Source organism: Lampetra fluviatilis, chromosome 4 (genome assembly GCF_964198595.1).
Source record: "Lampetra fluviatilis chromosome 4, kcLamFluv1.1, whole genome shotgun sequence".
NCBI classification, from domain to species: Eukaryota; Metazoa; Chordata; class Hyperoartia; order Petromyzontiformes; family Petromyzontidae; genus Lampetra; species Lampetra fluviatilis.
This window is the reverse complement of record NC_136278.1, coordinates 11431660-11452085: the sequence shown is the minus strand read 5'-3', so window position 1 is coordinate 11452085 and position 20426 is coordinate 11431660. Positions and strand designations below refer to the sequence as shown.

Here is a 20426-nt window from a genome sequence, read left to right as displayed (position 1 = left end):
GAGGCAGCTGTAGGTCAGACGCCTCGTTACAAAGACAAAGACTCCCCCCCCCACCCACCCCCGTGTAGCCTTAACAGACTGTTGGGGCAAGTGCCGTTAGCGAGCACCTATGAAGGCCGGAACGGTACACGAGGGGGTGGGTGGCCAGCACCACGCCTTTGTCTCCACAGTGGTGACGTTTGCACATCGCACCAGCTACTAGTGTGAGGCTGAGGCGAGCTAGGGGAAGCCCAGGACCTTTTCAAATAATCATCACCGGTGTTGGCCACGAGCGGGTATCGAACTCGGGTCGCTGGGTTTGTAGCGCAGTGCGCTGCCCGCTACACTGCCGCTCCCCACTGTCAAACGCCTCAAAGACGCGCACACGTGCACACGTGCACACGTGCACACGCACACACACGCGCCTCCCCGCTCCCCACCTTCCTCACTTTCAGCCAAAAGCCGCTACGAGAAATATAATTTATAACGTTTTATTTTAGCTACAAAAACTTGTTTATTTTCCCCCCAGAGAGGGTAAAGTGCTGTGATCTCATGTGCGTGCGTGCGTTTGTGTGTTCGTGCGTTTGTGGTGTTGGCCACTCTCACCCCTTCGTGTGCCGTGCCGGCCTTCGTAGGTGCTCGCTAACCGCACTTGCCCCAACAGTCTGTTAAGGCTATACCGGGAATCTATGCCTTTGTATACGTACATAAGGGGGGTTGGTGGCTTCGTGGTGAGCCCACTGCACTACTAACCCAGCGACCCAAGTTCGCTTCCCGCTCACGGCCAACACCGGTGACGATTATCTGAACCGGTTCTGGGCCTCCCCTAGGTCGACTCAGCCTCAATTGAGCACCTGGTGTGGTGTGTAAACATCGCCACTGGGGAGACAAAGGCAGCAGTGCGTGATGTTGTCCACCCACCTTGTATGCTGTGCCAGCCTTTATAGGTGCTCGCTCAGGCACTTGCCCCGAAAGTCTGTTAAGGCTATACAGGGGAAATTTGTCTTTGTGCATGATGAATACATACGTGCCCATTTGTGATACTCATGATGTCATGAATTAAAACACGAGGCTCAACCTTTAGACAAATAGAACATCAATGATCGTACACAGTGCTCGGTTTTTGGTCCCAGAAAGTCTTATTCTGAGGAATCCAAACCAGCTTCAGACAGGCGCTGTGCTTGGACTGCAGCGGAGTGTGCTCGCCTGTTCACCGCCACGTCCCCATAGCATCACCGTGACAGCAATATCACTTTTGTTAAAGTTTTAACGCTGTAAATAGCAATATGTTTAATTCACTTCGACTTTCATTTACATTTTGTTGAAGCTTAACCAGTCTGCCTGCTTTTTCTGGAAAACGGTAGTAGATTATACATTATTTAACACCCAAAGCCAAAATCAATATGTGCTGATGAAATCCTTAACACACTCCAAAACAGGTGGCGTCACATGGCACTGTAAGTCTTCACTCGGTGAGGCATTCCTGGTGAACAACAAGTGGCCATTGTTAACTTGGTTTCCCAGTTGATGAGGCGCGTGATGGTTCGTGCCTTGTAATCCGTTATCCGTCAAGGTAAATGGATGGCGAATCACGCAGATTTTATTGGGCGCTGTGTAACCCCTCTAACCCGCTTGAGCTGAAAGGTGGCCAAGCGACAACAGTAGAGATAGTGGGATAACAACTCATCTGTGGAAATCCTTTCGAGTCATTGTCTTGTGTACGTGGATTTTTTTCCCCCTCAGCTACCTTACCTGGCTTCCTTCCCACAGAACAAAACGTTTTTCCCGCAAAGGATTTGGCGACAAGATCCCACTGCAGGGGGACACTTCTGAAAAAAACAAAAGAGGTTTTCCTGGATGAATGGGCGTTTTTTTTACTGCAATCTTGCGAGTTCGGATTCCGAGTAAAACCCCATTTTGGCATCTCGGCAGGGTCAATAAAAATGCGTACCGTTTCGTGGGACGTCAACAGTTGCCTGCCCCGTGGAGAGACTTTCCCCCATCTTTTAAATAATAATAATAATGATAATAAATAACTACTCTTTGGTAACTATTACTGTGCCTGTTTAAAATCTGGTCATCAGAAAATGTAATTCTCATGAGGCCGCACCGTGATAAGGGCTGTCTCCAAACCATATCCACTCGATCCCTCTGACCTCTCTCTGTGCTATGAAGAAGGGCCGTTACCAGAAACTTTGACAATTATATTTGTATTTTATTGACGAATTTCAGTTTCTTTTTTGGTTCATTGTGCTTTGGGCAAATAATTTGTTGAAAGATAACTTGGCACATTCGGCCTTCACGCCATTTTTCTAGCCCAAGACTTTCAAAAAAGGTGCCATACTTCACAGACTGCTATAGTCCGCCGGCAGTGGGCGATGTTGCTTTGTGGTTTTACCCAATTAAGTGATTTTAGTCAGATAATTTTTACGAATTAAGTAAATTCTAGAGCGTGTCTGCGGCGCACGTGGCTTGCTCTTGTCTTGTGACGTCTCGGGATCTTTTAAACGTCCACTGTGAAGCAGACAGTGCGCACGTTACGGTTCGTGCGGTCTAGAATATTCATCACCGGCTCGATGCTACCACCAACGGAGGCCAGCGCTGCCCACATCTCCTCCGAGCTGGGGTTCTCACGACGATGCAATGGGGCGCGCGGCACCGCCACGCGATGGGAGTTGATCGACCACGGTCGTTTTGTTTCCCGGCTCTGCGAGCAGCGCGAGGAGAAGCTGCGCAAGGAAGAGGAGCGCCTGCGGGCGGAAGAGCAGCGCAAGCGCGAGGAGGAGGAGCGGCAGGAGCGCGAGCGTCAGGAGGCGGGCGAGCGGGAGCGGCGCTTCTTGGAGAAGGCGCGCGAGATCGACGAGCTCAAGTGAGGGTCCAGAAGCACGCACGGGAGGGGGGGGGAGGAGAGAGAAATCAGGATTTATCCTGGAGCTATGAAGCTCTTTTTTGCACAGATGTCCAGTTGGGGCACGGGGTCAGAAAGTTACAACGACAAAGGATACAAAAACACAATAGGAATGCAAAGTATGTATGTTGGACTTCTTTCGCACCGTACATAGACAACAGGAAAGGTAATAAAATCAGTAAAAATAAATATGTAAAATAGATTAAGTATAGAAGTTCAAATTGCACAAGTGCGCCAATTCCTAAACTTCTGGCAAGATGGAAAGACAACAGCAAAAACAGTCCAAGACCACACCAAGGCAACACACAGTCCTTCAATTAAATTGCACATTAAAATTGAACTGTCGTTACACAGGAAAGGATGAAAGGAGGGGGGGAGAGGAGGGGGGAGGGGTTGGGTGAGAGGAAGGAAGGAGGGGGAGGGGGACAGGGGAGGGGTCAGGAGACGCACGGAGTCCTTTGCAATGTGCATCCCTTGTTCAGAGCTGTTCCGGATGGATAGGATATACACAATAGGTGATTGACACAATAGGTGATTGACACAATAGGTGATTGACACAATAGGTGATTGACACAATAGGTGATTGACACAATAGGATATACACAGTAGGTGATTGACACAATAGGGTATACACAATAGGATATACACAATATGTGATTGACACAATAGGATATACACAGTAGGTGATTGACACAATAGGGTATACACAATAGGATATACACAATAGGTGATTGACACAATAGGATATACACAATAGGTGATTTACACAATAGGATATACACAATAGTATATACACAATAGGTGATTGACACAATAGGATATACACAATAGGATATACACAATAGGTGATTGACACAATAGGATATACACAATAGGTGATTGACACAATAGGTGATTGACACAATAGTATATACACAATAGGATATACACAATATGTGATTGGCACAATAGGATATACACAATAGGTGATTGACACAATAGGATATATACAATAGGTGAGTGACACAATAGGTGATTGACACAATAGTATATACACAATAGGATATACACAATATGTGATTGACACAATAGGATATACACAATAGGTGATTGACACAATAGGATATTCACAATAGGATATACACAATAGGATGTACACAATAGGTGATTGACACAATAGTATATACACAATATGATATACACAATAGGTGATTGACACAATAGGATATACACAATAGGTGATTGACACAATATGATATACACAATAGGATATACACAATAGGTGTTTGACATAATAGGATATACACAATAGGATATACACAATAGGTGATTAACACAATAGGATATACACAATCTTATATACACAATAGGTGACGTTTCAGGCAGTGGCCCTTATATAGTAGAGACTGAGGAGGAGGAGGAGAGTGGATGGACTATTTTCTGAAACGTCGCCCGTCATATTTTTGATTCTTCTCAAGGACACCGTTATTGACGGGTGTGGTCAGGTTTTGTTGTTTGTGGTTGTGCATCGTTGCCAGTGCAAGTATCACAGTTCTGTCGCGCTGTGGGTTTGCCCTGGAAATAGACTATGCCTTCACCTATTTAATGAATGCAGAAATTTCGACCCATTGGCTTAGGGGTTGCCAGCAGAGAGAGATGAGCCGTGCAGAACGCTCCTCTCAGCAGGGAGGCACTTTGGCTTATCACTTCAATTGCAGTACGGCTTTTAAACAGCAGGCTGATTTTTTGTTTCCAGAATAACTAATTTATAATTATTTCTGATGCGTCTCATGTCAAGTCAAAGTGTCTCGGTGCTCATCTTGTGGAAATTCCACGTTCCTGTGGCGTGGCGGGGTTACCTCTCAAAGTTGCACCCGTTTACGTGACCTCACAGGGAATATTGAGCTGAGTTTGAACCCCTCAACCAGGTGAATTTAAACAAGAAAATCCCCACGTGTCAGTCGAAACCCTCAGCTGAGGGAGAGAGACTTGTACGCTCCAGCGTTTCTTATTCCTTTCATATGGTACGGAGATTTTCCATCAACGGTCACGTGTTTGTGTCAAGGTTGGCAAATCAGCGGAAGGCTTCAGGAGTTCTCGGTGCTGGCGCTAGGGGTGGGCTGGATCCTGTGCCTTCACACGTCCCTTTGCCCCCCCCCCACTACACCCCAGCTCACTCTCCCCTTGGTGGTATATCAGTGTAACGGGGTGCCCCCCCCCTCCATATAATAGTTCTACTGGGCACACCCCCCCCCCCCCTTCCTGAGAGGAGCTGGACCTTTGCTTGGGAGTACCGTGGTGATTTATATGATAACTCGCCTTTTGCCCGTCCAAGGACGGACGGGTGTATTGCAGTAAATCTGAAACTTGCAAGCTAAAAGCCGACCGCGACGTGATATTCATTGCATCCATTCGTGTGCAATTTGTAAGGGCGCGGTGACACAGACCTATTTCATTTTCAGGTTATTATCCCGTGTTCATCATGACGTCCTTTTTACTTTGATGTCTCAACAGCGTTACGGAGATTGTGTGGCTAGAGGCTTCTGCCTTTGTAGTGAGGGTTGTAAGTTGACGCCGAGGAGGGGGGAGGAGGCGCCTCGCCCCCCCCATGTGGAGTGACGTCACCCGCTAATTATTATGAATGGGGGGAGGGGGGTGTCCATTTGGAGGACGTCATTTTATAATGATTATTAACGAGGGGGGCTGTTCGATGTGGAGTTGCGTGACCTGCTCATGATTATTAATGAGTGGGGCTGGTCGACGTGGAGTGACGTCACGAGCGATGCACACAGACATTATTGGCTCATTATTGGAGGTAATAATAATGCGGGGGGGGGAGGGGTGTCCATTTAGAGGACGTTACCTGATCATGAATATTGATGAGGGGGCTGTTCAATGTTGACTGACGTCACCTGCTCATGAATATTAATGAGGGGGGCTGTTCGATGTGGAGTGACGTCACGAGCGTTAAGGACATTCCTGGGTGATTATAGTAGGTATTATACCGGCAGCTGCAGCTGGCAGTGGCGTACTTACACAGCTTCGGGTACGGTTTGAGGACTGGTGACTGCATTCCCAGAGTGGGCAATTCTCAACCTCTCCATCCGTTCAGGACATGGCCAGACCTGCCGTGTGATGCTCCGATGCGGTTCAGAATATGTATTAATACTGAGAATGTTACAACAACAAACAATACACAAACACGCTAGGAGTGCAAAGTACAAGAAAGGTAAACAAATCACCCAAAACACATAAATACAACTGAACCATCCCCATCCTACCAGACAAAGCCCACTGAGGTATTAACTTATTTTTCAGAAGCAACCTGGCCACAAATAATGGCTCAACAAAGTGGCCCATCATTTGGATATTTATAGCACCAAAATAATCTAAATAATCTCAATGCATGGTGCAGTGCCGGCCATATGCTTGCAGGATAAGCTTGAAACCGGGTCAGTGGTCCGGCGTTCATTGTCGACATTGGCATGGTCCCAGGTTGCTTTTCCCCTGTGTGCCTCTTTCGTTAGATTTGTACTCGATCCCAAGGTTGGGTCGTGGGACTTTCATCGAGGCTTTTTTTTTTCCCGGAGGTTCTGAAAGTCCTCGACGAATCCTGCGCTGGGATTGCCCTCCATTGGCGAGCATTATCCACATACCCCCGACTTGCCAGTCAGCTGTCGTGCGGAAGCCTTTTTCCAGCCTTCACAATGCGATTGTGATTATATTAGGTATGAGAATTATGATAATAATAATAGTAGAATCATGGACAGATCAATCACAAGACCTAGAGCCACTTGTAATTTTAATGTGGTTTTGAGTCCTAGGAATCCAGCAGCACTCAGCTTTTGTTTTTTAGAGCCACGCTTACAAATTAATGACACTGCAGTTTGTGTAATTTGGCAATACATTTTTTATGGTGGTTGAACAAGTGCGAGCAGCAATTATACACACCTCTTACCGTATAACTTCACGTTGCAGTTCATTGGTTTCCGCTTGTAAACAGTGGATCCGCAAGGGTTGCCGTCAAAATATTCACCAATCCTTGGTATTATTATGGGTTTCCAAGCTGATGGGAATGTGTGGGGACTTTTAATTCTAGATGGTTGGCTTGGATACCTCACCACGATAGTTCTCGACATTGTCTAAGGTAATTTCTGACGATTTTAAAATGCAGGTCTGGGTAATCGTGTTACTCATTTGCTTTTTCAGTGTCTCCACATTTCCACTGTTTAACGCAAAGTGCTGCAGCCCATGGTGTGGGTTGCGGAGATTGTCTAACCAAACTTCATATTACCGATCAGTGCGGGATTTTCAAGGCGGAGAGCAAACTAGAGGGTCCATGCATACTACAGCAATATATTTGTCTTGACTACGCTGCACTGCTTGCATTGTAGGTTGACGGGCCTGTTCGTTTCCTTCTCCAATTGTTTTAATTGAAAACTATTCCTGTAACGCTCATGATTCTAAATTGCAGCTTTCTGGTTGTGAGTCAAGTATTTTTCCACCTGATTGGAGAAGTCTTTGCAACAGTTTTAGGCCTTTAAAAAAAAACACAGTTTAACGCAAAAAGCTTAACAGCCATGTAATTACAATTATTTGGGTCCTAAAGGCGACAAACAAGTAATTCTCATTTAAATCTGTTTTCCATCAGGGCTGTTAAATGATTAGAATATAATTCTTAATGACCTTCATGCCATAAAAAACAACCCTCGGGGAAGGTAACCAATTAAGAGTTAAATTATTTACCGAGTGATTGTATGTATACAGTCGTTGATTGAACTGAACTTGATTTGTAATTTAGTGTTCTTAAAAAGTTTGGCACGCCGCTGGACAAGATATCTATTATTCCACCGATGCAGGTCGATGAACCAAGACGAGAGTGAGAGCCTTGGCTTTGGGGTCTGATCGTCGTTGTGAACGATGCTGCCTTTCAAAGGTGACGTGGTGCCTCCACTCTCCGAAGAGAGCGCTGGTCCTTCCGTGGCGCGGACTCGGACACTGTAAACACAGTTCAGTCGCGAACTGTTGTGTGTGGTGAATATGGGGGTGAGCTTCACGTACCCGGTGGGACCTTTTTGCCAATATCTCAAAAATAATGAAAATTAAGAATGGGTTTTACCCTTTCTGGCAATAAAGCAGGTGTTAGGATGTTCAAACACCAAATAGATGCCTTTTGCAAGGCATGGGTGTCTGGATATGGGGTGCATGTTTTACCAGAGGTATGTGTGGTTAATGCAGTCCTGATGTCTTTTGAACATCTTCACTCCTGTTTTATTTCCAGAAAGGGTCAAACCTATGCTTGTTTTTCACGTACCCTGTCTGTAATCTAAACAATGCCCAGCGGGAAGCATTCCCGAACGGCACGCCACCAACTCCCAAACGTGGCTGCCCCCCCCCCCACACTCTCATGGCTTGTGCACCGTCTTCATCATTGACTTGACAGCGTGGAACTCATTTTTGTTAACTTCAGGGACAACGATGAGTTGGGATACACCCCGACCAGGAGTCTTAACTCGCAGATTAAAGCGACCGGGAGTCAAACGCCAGTCGCTGCAGCAGCACCGACCAGCCCAGAACATTCTTGAGATGGGTTATGAAACCCTTCGCTGCAACTGCCATCTCCTGGCCACTTTACAGTACAGCAAGTTCCAACGTTTATGGCGCATTTAAATCCCTGTTTTCCACCAAAATCTTGCCTTCGAAAGTATATTGTATGTACGTTCAGAAGCAGAATATTTATTTTTACAGGAAGAATCCGATGAGCTATAAAGCTCTTTTTCACAGATTTCCAGTAGGGGCGAGTCAGAACGTTACAACAACACACAGTGCACAAACACGATAGGAGTGAAAAGTATCACAAAGGTAAACAAATCACTTGAAAACATTTACTAATAAAAGTAAACCAATTTTTTTATATAACCAGGTAAAGCCCACTGAGGTATTAACTTATTTTTCAGAAGCGACCTGACCAGAAATGATTGCTCGACAAAATGGCTTTTGTGGACATTTATAGCCGCAAAATAATCTAAATAACGTTGAACTAATTTCGTACGTAGCCAACCATGCTAATCAGAAGTGCTGAAATACAGGCATGCACTACCACACCCAGTCTACGAACGGATGATGATACATTTTATTGAAATTTTTTTTTTATTCAATGCTATAATAGTGTGCAATGATCATCGAAACTTTTCAGTACCACTTTACGAAACGAGTTTTGAAGTGGGTTTGGAATTCATAACCAGGTATCGATGTGGATGGTCGCGTTCCGTATGACCATGTTCTTTGGAACACCTTCGTGTGATTTTGAAATAAAGTAGCTAAATGACTGCTGAAACGGTAATCTAAATAGCATTAGAAAGGTATTAAAACACTCAACTTAAAAATAAAAATTTTAGCACTTTAATACATCTTTCGAACTTACACAAAAGCACTTACTGCACGTGTTCACTTTATGTTTAATTAAAGTCAAATACCAACAACTAAGTTATGGTATTTTAAAGATTTGTAATATTATTTTATCAATAGTCTCACTTTACCTTTTACCCAGAGGGCCCTGCTGGAAAAGTTCCGTCGGTGTGGTACTTTGTTTTTTTTACTATTTTAGATTGTGCCAAGAAACCAGAGATTCCATGCATATTCATACAGAGCAGCAGCCCGCTTTCTGTGCTGCCTCCAATGGTACTTCACAGTTGGCTATCCAATAGAATCCACCAACTCTCTACCTCCTTCGTGACGAATCGCAGACCTATGCCACCAAACGGGGCCCACGGTTTATGATTGTACTCGGTGGCAGTGGCCAGGCATTGAACTCCGGTTCCTGTGGTTCATAGTGCAGTACGCTGACCATTGCACCACCGCTCCGCTTTGCTGATTAATACCATGCTGTAGAAGTAAAACGATATGTGCGTGCGTGGTATGTACTTTGTACTTAGGGCTCTTTAATGGGTGGCCACGTTTCAAGTTTGTTTTGTTTAACCAGGTGAAAACTCAAGAGAACCGGCGTAGTCTCATTTGCAAGAGAATCTATGTCATCAAAATTACAAAGGCAAAACAAATAAAAGAAAGTACAGCGATGAAGTAAATCGAAATCGGAACAAAACGAAAACACTATCACGTGTGGAATCAAACATATTGCAAACGTAAATCAATATTAGACAATGCAATGGCTGGAAACTATTTTTCGAGTGTCATTCTCCTGGCTTTATACATTTAGAGGGGGTGCCTTATGTGTATGATTGTTGTGTTACTTTTTGCATTTACGACAAACGACAGTAAAACGAATGCAGTGAAGACCCTCTCTTTACCCTGTACTGCCATCTGCTGGATGAGAGTCACAACTTCCTGTTGCACAAAGTCACTTTTTAAAACAGGAATTATTTTGTCCACATGACATGTCTGTGAATAACTTAAAAAACCGTTCCACACTACAGCCAGTTGTAACGAAGCGATAACCGCAATCTTTTAAGTGCTCGTGACATTAACAGTGCTTAGGTTATTTCAGCAGCAATCCTTGTTGTTGTTCACCCTTTCCCGTTCCAAGACGTCTGCAGTTTGCATGGTGGGTCCCGTGCACCGCTCATCGCAGAGAACCGTAGCCACACGAACCGCACTCTACGATAGCTGGCACCAAACTATGCCACGCCCTCCCGCATGGCTTTGTAGGAGCCTCGGTACATCTTCCGACCTGACGACTTACCGATAAAGATTTTTATTTTTTCTTCCAATGATGTACACATACACGCACGTCATTACAACGGAATGGGAAGGAAAACTGATGACGTACAAGTACATACACGTACGGCATCGGAATGGGAAATGGTTAAGGTCCCACACAGCCACTGTGAATTTGGTGCAGGTTTAACTCCTTTAGTGAACGGTCTTCGTTTCTCAGCGGCGTTCATTTTACTTACGATCATCATTTGCTTTCGGCTTCATTTATATCTTTGCTGACAACTACAACTTTAATCTTGGTGGTTTATTTCCACGTTGACATATTGGCCACATTTGTACATTTTCTTTGTGAATGTCCTTGCAAATTTATCTATATGTCATAGCCGGGAACGTGCACCGATGGGAAACCGTTTTTTCACTCCGCACTGCTCTGTTGCTTTTCATGATAAAAAAAAATCCGCTTTCCAAAGCACCCCACAGTTCACCACCTGGCAACAGTTCAGTGAGGTATGATGGTATAACCGCCATGGCCATGCGGCATGGAGAGGCCTTAATACAGCAGTGGATTGCCAAAGGCCTGTAAACTACTTGTATTTATTTTAAACCACGGCTTCAATATTTATCACTAACTGCATCCACTTTTACACTATTCCCTTTCATGCCTTGAGGAAAACAGTTGTGATATGGTTTAGTTATTTTTCTGCTTACATAAAACCTTTTTCTAGATACTGTAAACACAATCTCCTTTGAAAGTTAGACCTTGGGGAGATGCAGGTCCGATCGGTACGGGCTAAACGAGTGCCACTGTCCACGGCATGAGTGAAATGACGTGGCGTGCACTTCAAGGTCCACGTTAGTAAATAACGGCTGGCTCTTGCAGCATTTGACGTAAACGTGCATTCACAAAACGTGGGGCTCATGCACGTGTCCACGTTTGTACACGGTGTGCAACAAAAGCACGGTGTGTAAGAGGGGGACTGCCACACTTGCGGTGTATGCGGAGTAATATGGTTGCGCTTGTGGTCGGCAGGAAATATCAAGAAAAGGCCGATTCAGAGGACAGAAGTAAAGAAAAACAGAAATGGGTGAGTCTTGTTGCGCACGCATTACTCTTGTGAACTGACGGGGCAATGAATCCAGCCCTCTGTGCACATGTGATAGGTTGTCGGCCAACTTGCTCTGCTGCCTTTCTTACAAGCAACCCCGTGGATTAGCGATGCCCTGCAAATGAGTGTGCAATGATTTGAGCGATACCAACTTTGGATGCTCTTGAAGCAAGATTCAATACGAGGGAGTTCCGTACGACGACATTCGCCCCACAGTCCCAGCGTAAGGGTGTCTCCGTGCCCGACTGCGCACGCTGTCCTTGCAGTCGTTAACATTCCCCTGGAGTGCGCCGCTCTGTTTCATGCGCGCGCGCTCGCTCGCGGTGATATCGTAATGTGCGTTTGGACGAGTAATTTTAACCGCGGGGGAACCGGGCGTGATTGAACATCAAATGTGAAATTGCCCTGCGCGGGACTTGATGGTTGTTTCGCGGCACTTTTGTTGTTTTTTTTGCCTCCGTATAAAACAAGGCCAAGGCCGACCCGCGGAGTCAATTAAAGCCAGTGGGGGTTTTGTTTTCATCGCCTCACCGAACAAGGAGAAAAAATATTAAATTTTGGAATTTCCAACCCTCACCGTTAAAAGAGAGTCTCCATGCGAACAAGTGTTGTCAATTCCATTCGGTGCCCTTTGCATTTGGTTTAGTGTTCAAAGTTCCATTTCTTCCCATCGGTTAACAAATCCGAAAACCCATAAAAATAGATTGCATCTCCTTTAAATGAGAAACCTGGTCAAAATGTACTTTTTCCCATGAACATTTGCAGCTAAATGCCACGTTCCCGGTTCCAGGCTGTGAGAGTAGCATACAGTGACCTAATTCCCGGACTGATTCAGTGTCGTAGCATTCAATTAGCTGCCACAAAACTGCAATCGCCGTGTAGAATTGGAAAATCCAATTTTTTGACAAGCGGAGTTTTAGATGATTACTTTCTTTGTCTGGTTTAGCCATGCGCGTGTCCCATATCCAGGGGTTTAGACTCATTGACCAGGTTGTGGTTAGTGTCAATCTCCTGTATTTGTTTTGTCTCTCTGCAAAGCAGGTGCTTAGAGATTTGGCGCTCAGCGCTGCTAACCACGTCACCCGAGTTTGATTCCCCGTTCACGACCAACAACAGTGATGATTAAACCAGTCCTCAGGCTCGTCTAGGTCGACCCGGCCTCAAACGAGTACCTCGCACGGTGTGTAAACATCGCCAATAGGGAGACAAAGGCGGTCGGGTGTGGTGCTGGCCACCCACCCCCTCTCGTGTGCCGTGCCGGCCTTCATAGGTGCTGCTCGCTATAACAGAGCTTGCCCCAACAGTCTGTTTAGGCTTCACGGTGGATCTTTGTTGTGTCTCCCTGGCAGGAGCAAGAGGAGAACGATTATCAGCAGCGAATGCGCCGTGGCTACAAGAAGAGCGAATCGGTGGAGAAAGCAGCCGTGAGTGGTGGTTGTGCCCGTTTGTATTTTCATATTGAGCCAAGAAGGACGTTTACCCAGCTGACTTTAGACTTGAAAGACCGAAGATTGCGTGCAGTAGCAGGGCGCATACAGCAGAGGGTGCCCAGCCGCCCCGGGGTAAAGTGCCTCGTGCACACTGGCAAGATTTTTACAGCGATACAACTCCGCTGCTCCTGCTGGCTTGACCAGCTGGATGTGACATTGTTAGTTGTTGCTCTGCATCTACATCATCAGCTATACGAAAGAAAATACTTACGCCAATCGCTACCCCAACCCCTATCACTACCCCAGAACGGACCGTAACAACGTATAACGACGCAATGCCCCGATCCACAAATACGAAGGAGACATCGCAGCGATGCACTCACTCCAGCTGCCCCTGACGCGGTTATATGCTGGCTTGACACACCTGCACGTGACATTGTTATTCGGTGCCCTGCACCTACGTCAGCCGTATGAAAGAAGAAAACTGGCCGTAAGAAGCACACAAGGTTGTGCCAATGATTCCTAACAAAGAGCAAAACCCAGTGCGACATATCAGTGATTGTTACTACATTGCTGCCACGTAGGGTTATGGCCTTCCATCCGGGTTGTGTGAAGCCATTGGACTGTACTTACAATGCCGCTTTGTGACACTAATCCCACGGGCCTCATGCTCCGTATGATACCGTCGGCATAAAATGCAATTGAGATGTTAAAATTCAGAACGTGAAGTGAAGGATATTGGTCACACGTGTTACTTACCTGGCCAGGTAGCACCATGGTAAAGAGCACTCCGGGTGAAGTCGGGGGACGGTTGTGAGTTCATATCCCGGTCAGGGGCCAGCTCAGTCCACCGCAGTCTCTCTGGGGTCACCAGAAATGGAGTGATTCCTCCGGCCTAAATAAAGATTATGATCCTGAAAATGAACATCACTTCAATGGGGAGTCAATCGTGGGCATTGTAATGAAGAGACATGGCCCGCAGTAGGAATGTGGAATTTGCACCCACAGGGTCAGGACAGTCAATTCCACATGATTGTCTCGCTGGGTTTCTGTGAGCACTGAGGCCCTCTGGATTCTATTTGAACAGAATGCAAGTGCGGTGTGCTGATGGTTCGCGGCACTGTGCATGCAATCCAGAGGTCGCTGCACGGACCTCCCCGAGTGGCGGTTCAATCGATGCCCAAGTGTGGTAGGGTAAAATGTGGGTTCTCCCGATTTTTTCCAGGATGTCTGGCCAGCGTAGGCCAAATACCCTCTAGAAAGGCTCTCTATAGCTACCTCCAGCCATGGCTAGAGCAAGCTTGACAGAGTGAATGTTGTAGGATGTGTAATACAACAAAGGTGTTTAATTGCACCCGCTTGGGTGATGTTTTCACTGGGAGAATGTGTGAGACACTGGCCTCCAAGAGGGCAAGCTTGCGTGGCTAACGCTCGTTTTACTTCCATTTTATTAGTTTTCTTGCACCGCTCTCCGTTAGGAAGCAGCCACGGTCATCCAGCAGAGGTCGCTGAACCCGCGCGAGATCTTCAAGCAGAAGGAGCGCGCGATGTCGTACGACCACACCACGCCGACCCCCTACTCCCCCGGTCAGTACCGGGGCCCCTTCAACCACGCGGGGGAAATCCGAGCTACTCCAGAGAGCATCCACGAATGTTTTAGCGCCTCTTTACTGAGCGCAAAGGAACGGCGGGCGAAGCGGCTCATACGCAGCACGGCTGGTGCCCCGAATGCCTTGGGTCTGTACGTGTGTAGGGTGTATGTATGTCGCACTGTGGGGGGTGTATGCAGTGGAAGGAGGAAGGTGTGATGGGTTTTGCCTGTGTACGTATGTGTGTTGAACTTCTTTCACACCATACGTAGCCAAACGTGCTAATCGGATGTGCGGGAGAAGGACAACAAACGCTGCACAAAAAGCAGTTCTAAAGAATTGAATTTTCAATCTAGATGATGTAAAAGTGCAAAGCTCCAGTGGCTTCCTAATAACGGAAAAATAAAAACGTTCCAGACAGCCGCAGAAGCGCATCTGAAGGCGTGCGATGCGGTGAGCGTCTTCGTTCGATGGCCAGCAGCCAAAAGCCGCCGCCGCTGCTGCGAGGATGACCGGAGATTTGCGTTCACGTTTCGGAAAATGTGAGACTTCGTTATCGTAAAAATTAATATTTTCTCTTCATATTAAACAGGGAAATTGGTCTTCCTTATTCTGATAGCATTTATTCCAGTAGAGTGCTTGCTCCATGGTGGTTGAAGTGTATTACTCTTTTGTTGCGATGCGCCCTGGGTAAGTGTAATCTATTTTCTTGGTTCTTTCGGTAAAGTCACGTAGAAGGGAAGTAATAAAATAATAAAAATAAAACATATTTTATTATTTTTTATTTTTATTATTTAAAATAAAACATATTTTATTATGTTTTATTTTTATAATTTTATTACTTCCCTTCTACGTGACTTTACCGAAAAAACCAAGAAGATGAATCCCTGCAGTCACGAAAGCTTTAAATCGAAATTTAAGTGTAATTTATATACTGCCTGAAAATGCTGTTCAATCGTTTGCATGATTGTGTGTATCTTTAGGGAGGGCTGGAGTGGCATTAGTGGATGTTTGTGCGCCTGAGCGAGGCATTTGTGTCTGTGTGTGTGGAATTGTTGAGCAGGAGTTCACACTGTGCTACACAACCAGATGGCCTAAGTGTAATGCCCAGTCATGCATAGCACCAGTAGCAAATTAAACAGACAGGATTGTAACCCTGTCTGACCTTCTCTAGGTTGACTCGGCTTTCAATTGATATCTGGTATAGGTGTTCGCTAACCGCACAGTTGGCTACATACGGTGCGAAAGAAGTTCAACATACATACATACAAAAGTCTAGAAGGCTAAAGAGGGGGATCTTCACAAAACCAATTCCAGCAATGCATGTGAATGGCGAGAAACTCCTCAGACAGATAGGGAGGTGCAAACTGAAAATAAAATGAGAGGAATAAGTCAATGAAAAAGTTAATTTTATAGACGGCGGAAGACATTATTGTGGCTCTCTAATCGTGCCGTGCATGTCTCGTGGCATCATCAAACTCCGCGTGCAATGCACACAGCCTTGTTTTAGACCATCACACTCAAAAGAGTCAATGCCGGGCATGTATGTTGTGTTTGTGTGCGTGTAGGGGTTAGCGCACTATGCTACGAACCTAGCTACCTGAATTCTATTCCCTCTCAAAGCCAACCATCAGTAACAGATATCTGTACCGGTCCTGTGCCTCCCTTATGTCGATTCGGCCTTAAATAAGTACCTGGTGCGGTGTGCAAACGTCAGCACTGGAGATAGACAAAGGTCGCCGGGCGTGTTTATTACCACACAGCCCCCGCGTTTGCTTTGCAGGCCTTCATAAGTACTTGCTATGTACGTATGTATGTTGAACTTCTTTTGCACCGTACGTAGCCAACCGTGCTAATCGGAGGTGCAAGCAGCACTTGCCCCGCCCAGCACTTGCCCCAACACTCTGTGTGGTTGTACGGGTGATCTTTGTCTTTGTGTGTGCGTGCTGTGCGCAGGGAAACTGAAGAGCCCGTTCCTGCGGAAGGAGGGCAGCCTCCCAGCCTGGGAGTGCAGCGCGCCACGCGGCACGGGCAAAGTCTCTCCTACAGGTACTCACTCGCTTGCCCGCAGCTGCCCTCTACAGAAAAGACACACGCAACGCTCTTGCACCTGGTGGCCGGTGAGTGCAGTACGTTGTGGAGGTGATGAAGAGATGTTATCTCCCTCGCCTGATATGCAGGAGGTCGTGGGTTCAATCCCAAATCCAACACCTGTATATTGAGAGTTTGCATGTCTCTCTTCACGCAGTCGCATGGATTTTTCTCCGGGACCTCCGGGTTTTCCGTCCACATTTAGAAATCAACATCGCGCATTTAAATCATTCGGCTGCTATAAAATTTCCACGTGATAAGCCGCTTCGTTGAGTGATCAATTGTGGCCGGGTCGCTTCTGAAGAAGAGATAATAGCTCAGCGGGCTTCAGTTTAGAGGGTGTTCAGTGTTGAGCCTCTCACTGGAATAGTAAACACTGTCAGGAAGTCGGGCAGTGGTGGCGGCCGTGCTACACGTGGCTGCCTGTGATCCAGCACTGTGGTAGCAGCGAGGGTTGGTGGCTCACTGCACCATCTTGCGAAACTCCCTTCCCCGTGGGCGTCGAGGTGCCATGCCTTGGCTGAACCAGGAGAAGGCGGTTACAGCAAAGTGTGGCCTCATGTCCATCTGCTCCATCTGTATGTCTCCCCTCACGCGCGTGAGTTTTCTCCGGGTGCTCTGGCTTTCTCCCACAAGTATAAATACTCATTCATCATGGGCTGACAACATCTGAATGTATACACACCTCAGCGCGTTGCGAATTGCGCAGCGTTCGTTCCAGCACTGCATTGGCAAAGGGTTTGCAGTCGTTAATATGTATTATAGAAAATTAAGTACGATAGCGTGCCCCATTCCCTCAGTTTGAGTCGTAGAGGCATCCTTTCTCGTAACTCCCTACGAAGAGCAGGGGTGCAACTTCGCAATTGTGGACAGTCTTGAGCGAAACACCACGGGACTACTTTTTGGTGGATGTCTGCGTGATGAACCTATCTTATCGCAGCCGTACGTTAGCGCTTCCTTTGGTACTTCGGTCGAGGAGTGCTTTGTTTGTAAAGTCTGCCTTTCTCTTTCTGTGCAAAATGTCAGGGGGATGTTCATCCTCTCTTTCCTCCTACTCTCATCCGTCGGTCACCAGTTTTGTAACCCCCGGCAGGCGCGCGTCATCCCACGATGCATTTCGAAAAGTGCAACGTTTTAATTTCGAGAGGTGGCTTTTGTGTGTGCGCGTAGCGTGCGGTTGCGTCACGGCGGAACCGTGGCAGTTGGTGCAATAAAAAAACCGCCCAGTTCTGACATTCGCTGGACAGCGGGTGCGGCAGTCCCTGGGAGTGAAGGGAACGCATTTACTGGCGTGTCACTAGAGTTTCTTTTGCGACGTAAATATTTCGATTGCAGAAACGGTCTCTGGTCTGCGGGAATCGAAAAACTGCACTCGCTTACTGGTTTCTTTGTGCATTGGTTGCAAATAATTTTAAAATTCGTGGCTCTTGGCCATGATAGAAGTCTACAGAAAGCGACTCTAGTTGTCTACGACAAAGTTGCTATGGAATATGTGGGCATCTGCTGCGAAGTGAGCAGACGGCACGCTTTAATCATTCCCTGCATACACGGTCGGGCAGTTGAGGGAACACAACCATCCATCTCGTGCAAAATGTGTCCATATTTTTCCAAATATGTCCAAATTTGAAAAAGAGATATGTTAAATAAAATGTGTTTCATTGATTAAAACCACGTTGCAACATTAGCCACTACTGGCAAACTATACTCCTCTGTGAAACATAAGGCCTATAAGAATGATGCAGATACCGAACGTACTGCTGATTTTGATTTGACGGTGAGAATCCCGCACCACGACCACCGTGAAATCCACGCAGCCGCTCGCCGCGTGATAAAGCGTACGGCAGTGACGATCACTACACGGCATGGCGGGGGGGGGGGAGAATGGAAATGGCATGCGGTGTTTTCGCGGGTTGCCAGCCAATCTTATTTGCCACCACGCCCGCCCATGGGCACAGCCCTCGCGTTTGAATAGCCCTCGAAGTTAGCCGATCCGCCGATCGCGGAGTCAAAGGGAACCCGTTTAGTGAAGGCTGCGCGTAATCTGGGCAGCGCCCGCCCCGCCACCACACCCTCGGGGAGGCAGCGGTGTAACCGAGGAGGGTGCCCTCTCCACGCGAGGGCGTGCACCGCCGACGCAGCGCGCCGCGGCGCCAACGCACAGACGGCGCGGTGTTCTGGCAGAGGCGGGCGTCTGCTGTGGAGAAAGATTGTTTTGGCAGACGTGGGTCAAAAACCCTCTGTTTGTGAGACGTCGACCGCCCCCCAAATGCGTCGTCTGTCCGTGTGGCGTGCGTGGCTTGGGACCGCTTTGGCTCTCGCGTCTTGGCGCTCATTGATTTGGCTCGCGCTACGTAGGTGGAACAGCTGTGCTCGTCCGCAAATGTTCGCTCCCTTGATTGCGGATTGCTTGAGGCGTAGTACACTAGGGGACCGTGCCTTTTGTTGTTTCGCAGCAAGTCTGTGGAGCGCTATTCCTTTCTTTTAAATCAAGCCTAAAAACCTTTATTTCATTCATTGCCTTGTCTCTGATTGAATGGGTTTCATGGAGATTGTGACATTTTGACCAGTTTTTATCGTAGCTTGTTTTTTATTTAGTTTTGGTTTTGTTGTATTGTGATTGGGTTTTTACTGGTGTGTCAGTGTTTTAAATTTTTTATAAGCGTTTGTTCTTTTACCTCTGATGTACAGCACTTTGAGAATACCAATTTAAAAGGTGCTTTATAAAACTGGGTTCATTATTATCGAGGTCGCCAATTTCACATAATGGCAATGGATGATTTTGTCCCCTTTATCCCATTGTGCTCAGGAGCATGAGGCTGCACTGAGAGTGACATTTCTACCACTGGCCCAGAATGGTCAGTATAGATGAGCACTGCTCGATTATGATCTGGCTTCTGATTAGTGACATGTTCTGTAATTCACGCTAAGTTAATGGTGAGGGGTTTAGGTTGCACACTTTTATGGGAAATACCCAGAATGCTGTCAACGCCTCCTCACGTGTACAGTAGAACGTAATGGGGCAGTTCTGCAATTGCCTGCTCATGCTAATACTGACGACAGGGCTTCCACGAGAGGGAGCTCTAGAGAGCACCTCCAGATGGTGTTTTGGCCTATTCTTCCACGCCTTGGAAGAGTTGGGCATACCGACGCGTTAACCCCCACCGCACGGTCGACTAACTGCAGTGTACACGTTGTTGAGCAAATAGAGGTGGGAAGCGGAGAGAGAGAGACATGCAACACTCCAAGTATACAGCAGCAGGCGTCAGGGTTGGGATCAAAACCACGACCTCCTGCATACCAGGCGAGGGAGTTCACATACAACGCTGTACCAATCGGTGATTCATTAGCTAGCAGTGAATTTGACCTGTGACGACTTGCAGATGTTTCTCGGGGAGACATACAGAATTCTGCATTGGTCAAACGGTCTGGACGTTTTTTTTCTGGGCATTTCCCAGCTCTCTCCAACACAAACATACGTGTCGTGTCTGGCAATTAAGTGAGAGGCTTTTGTTTATTCTTGTGCCAACTCACTAGGTCCAAATGAATCATTGTTGTCTACCAAGACGTTGCTAGATTTGCTGGCGCAAATGAACACAGACACATGTCCTCGATTGACCCACATTGTGACGTTTCACGTTTGTAACCTTGGGATTCGTGTAATCTGGTGCGC

General features: G+C 46.8%; 1 protein-coding gene across 3 annotated transcripts in view; it reads left to right on the top strand.

Annotated features, from left to right (window-relative positions):
- LOC144931564 (drebrin-like protein) overlaps positions 1-20426 on the top strand; it is a 105103-nt gene that overhangs the window by 66115 nt on the left and 18562 nt on the right. For all 3 annotated transcript variants that reach the window (XM_078855539.1, XM_078855538.1, XM_078855540.1), the window contains 5 exons: positions 2697-2848; positions 11571-11625; positions 12996-13070; positions 14555-14663; positions 16622-16714. In XM_078855539.1, coding sequence (XP_078711665.1) covers positions 2697-2848; positions 11571-11625; positions 12996-13070; positions 14555-14663; positions 16622-16714 — 484 coding nt within the window. The remainder of the gene's footprint in view (positions 1-2696; positions 2849-11570; positions 11626-12995; positions 13071-14554; positions 14664-16621; positions 16715-20426) is intronic.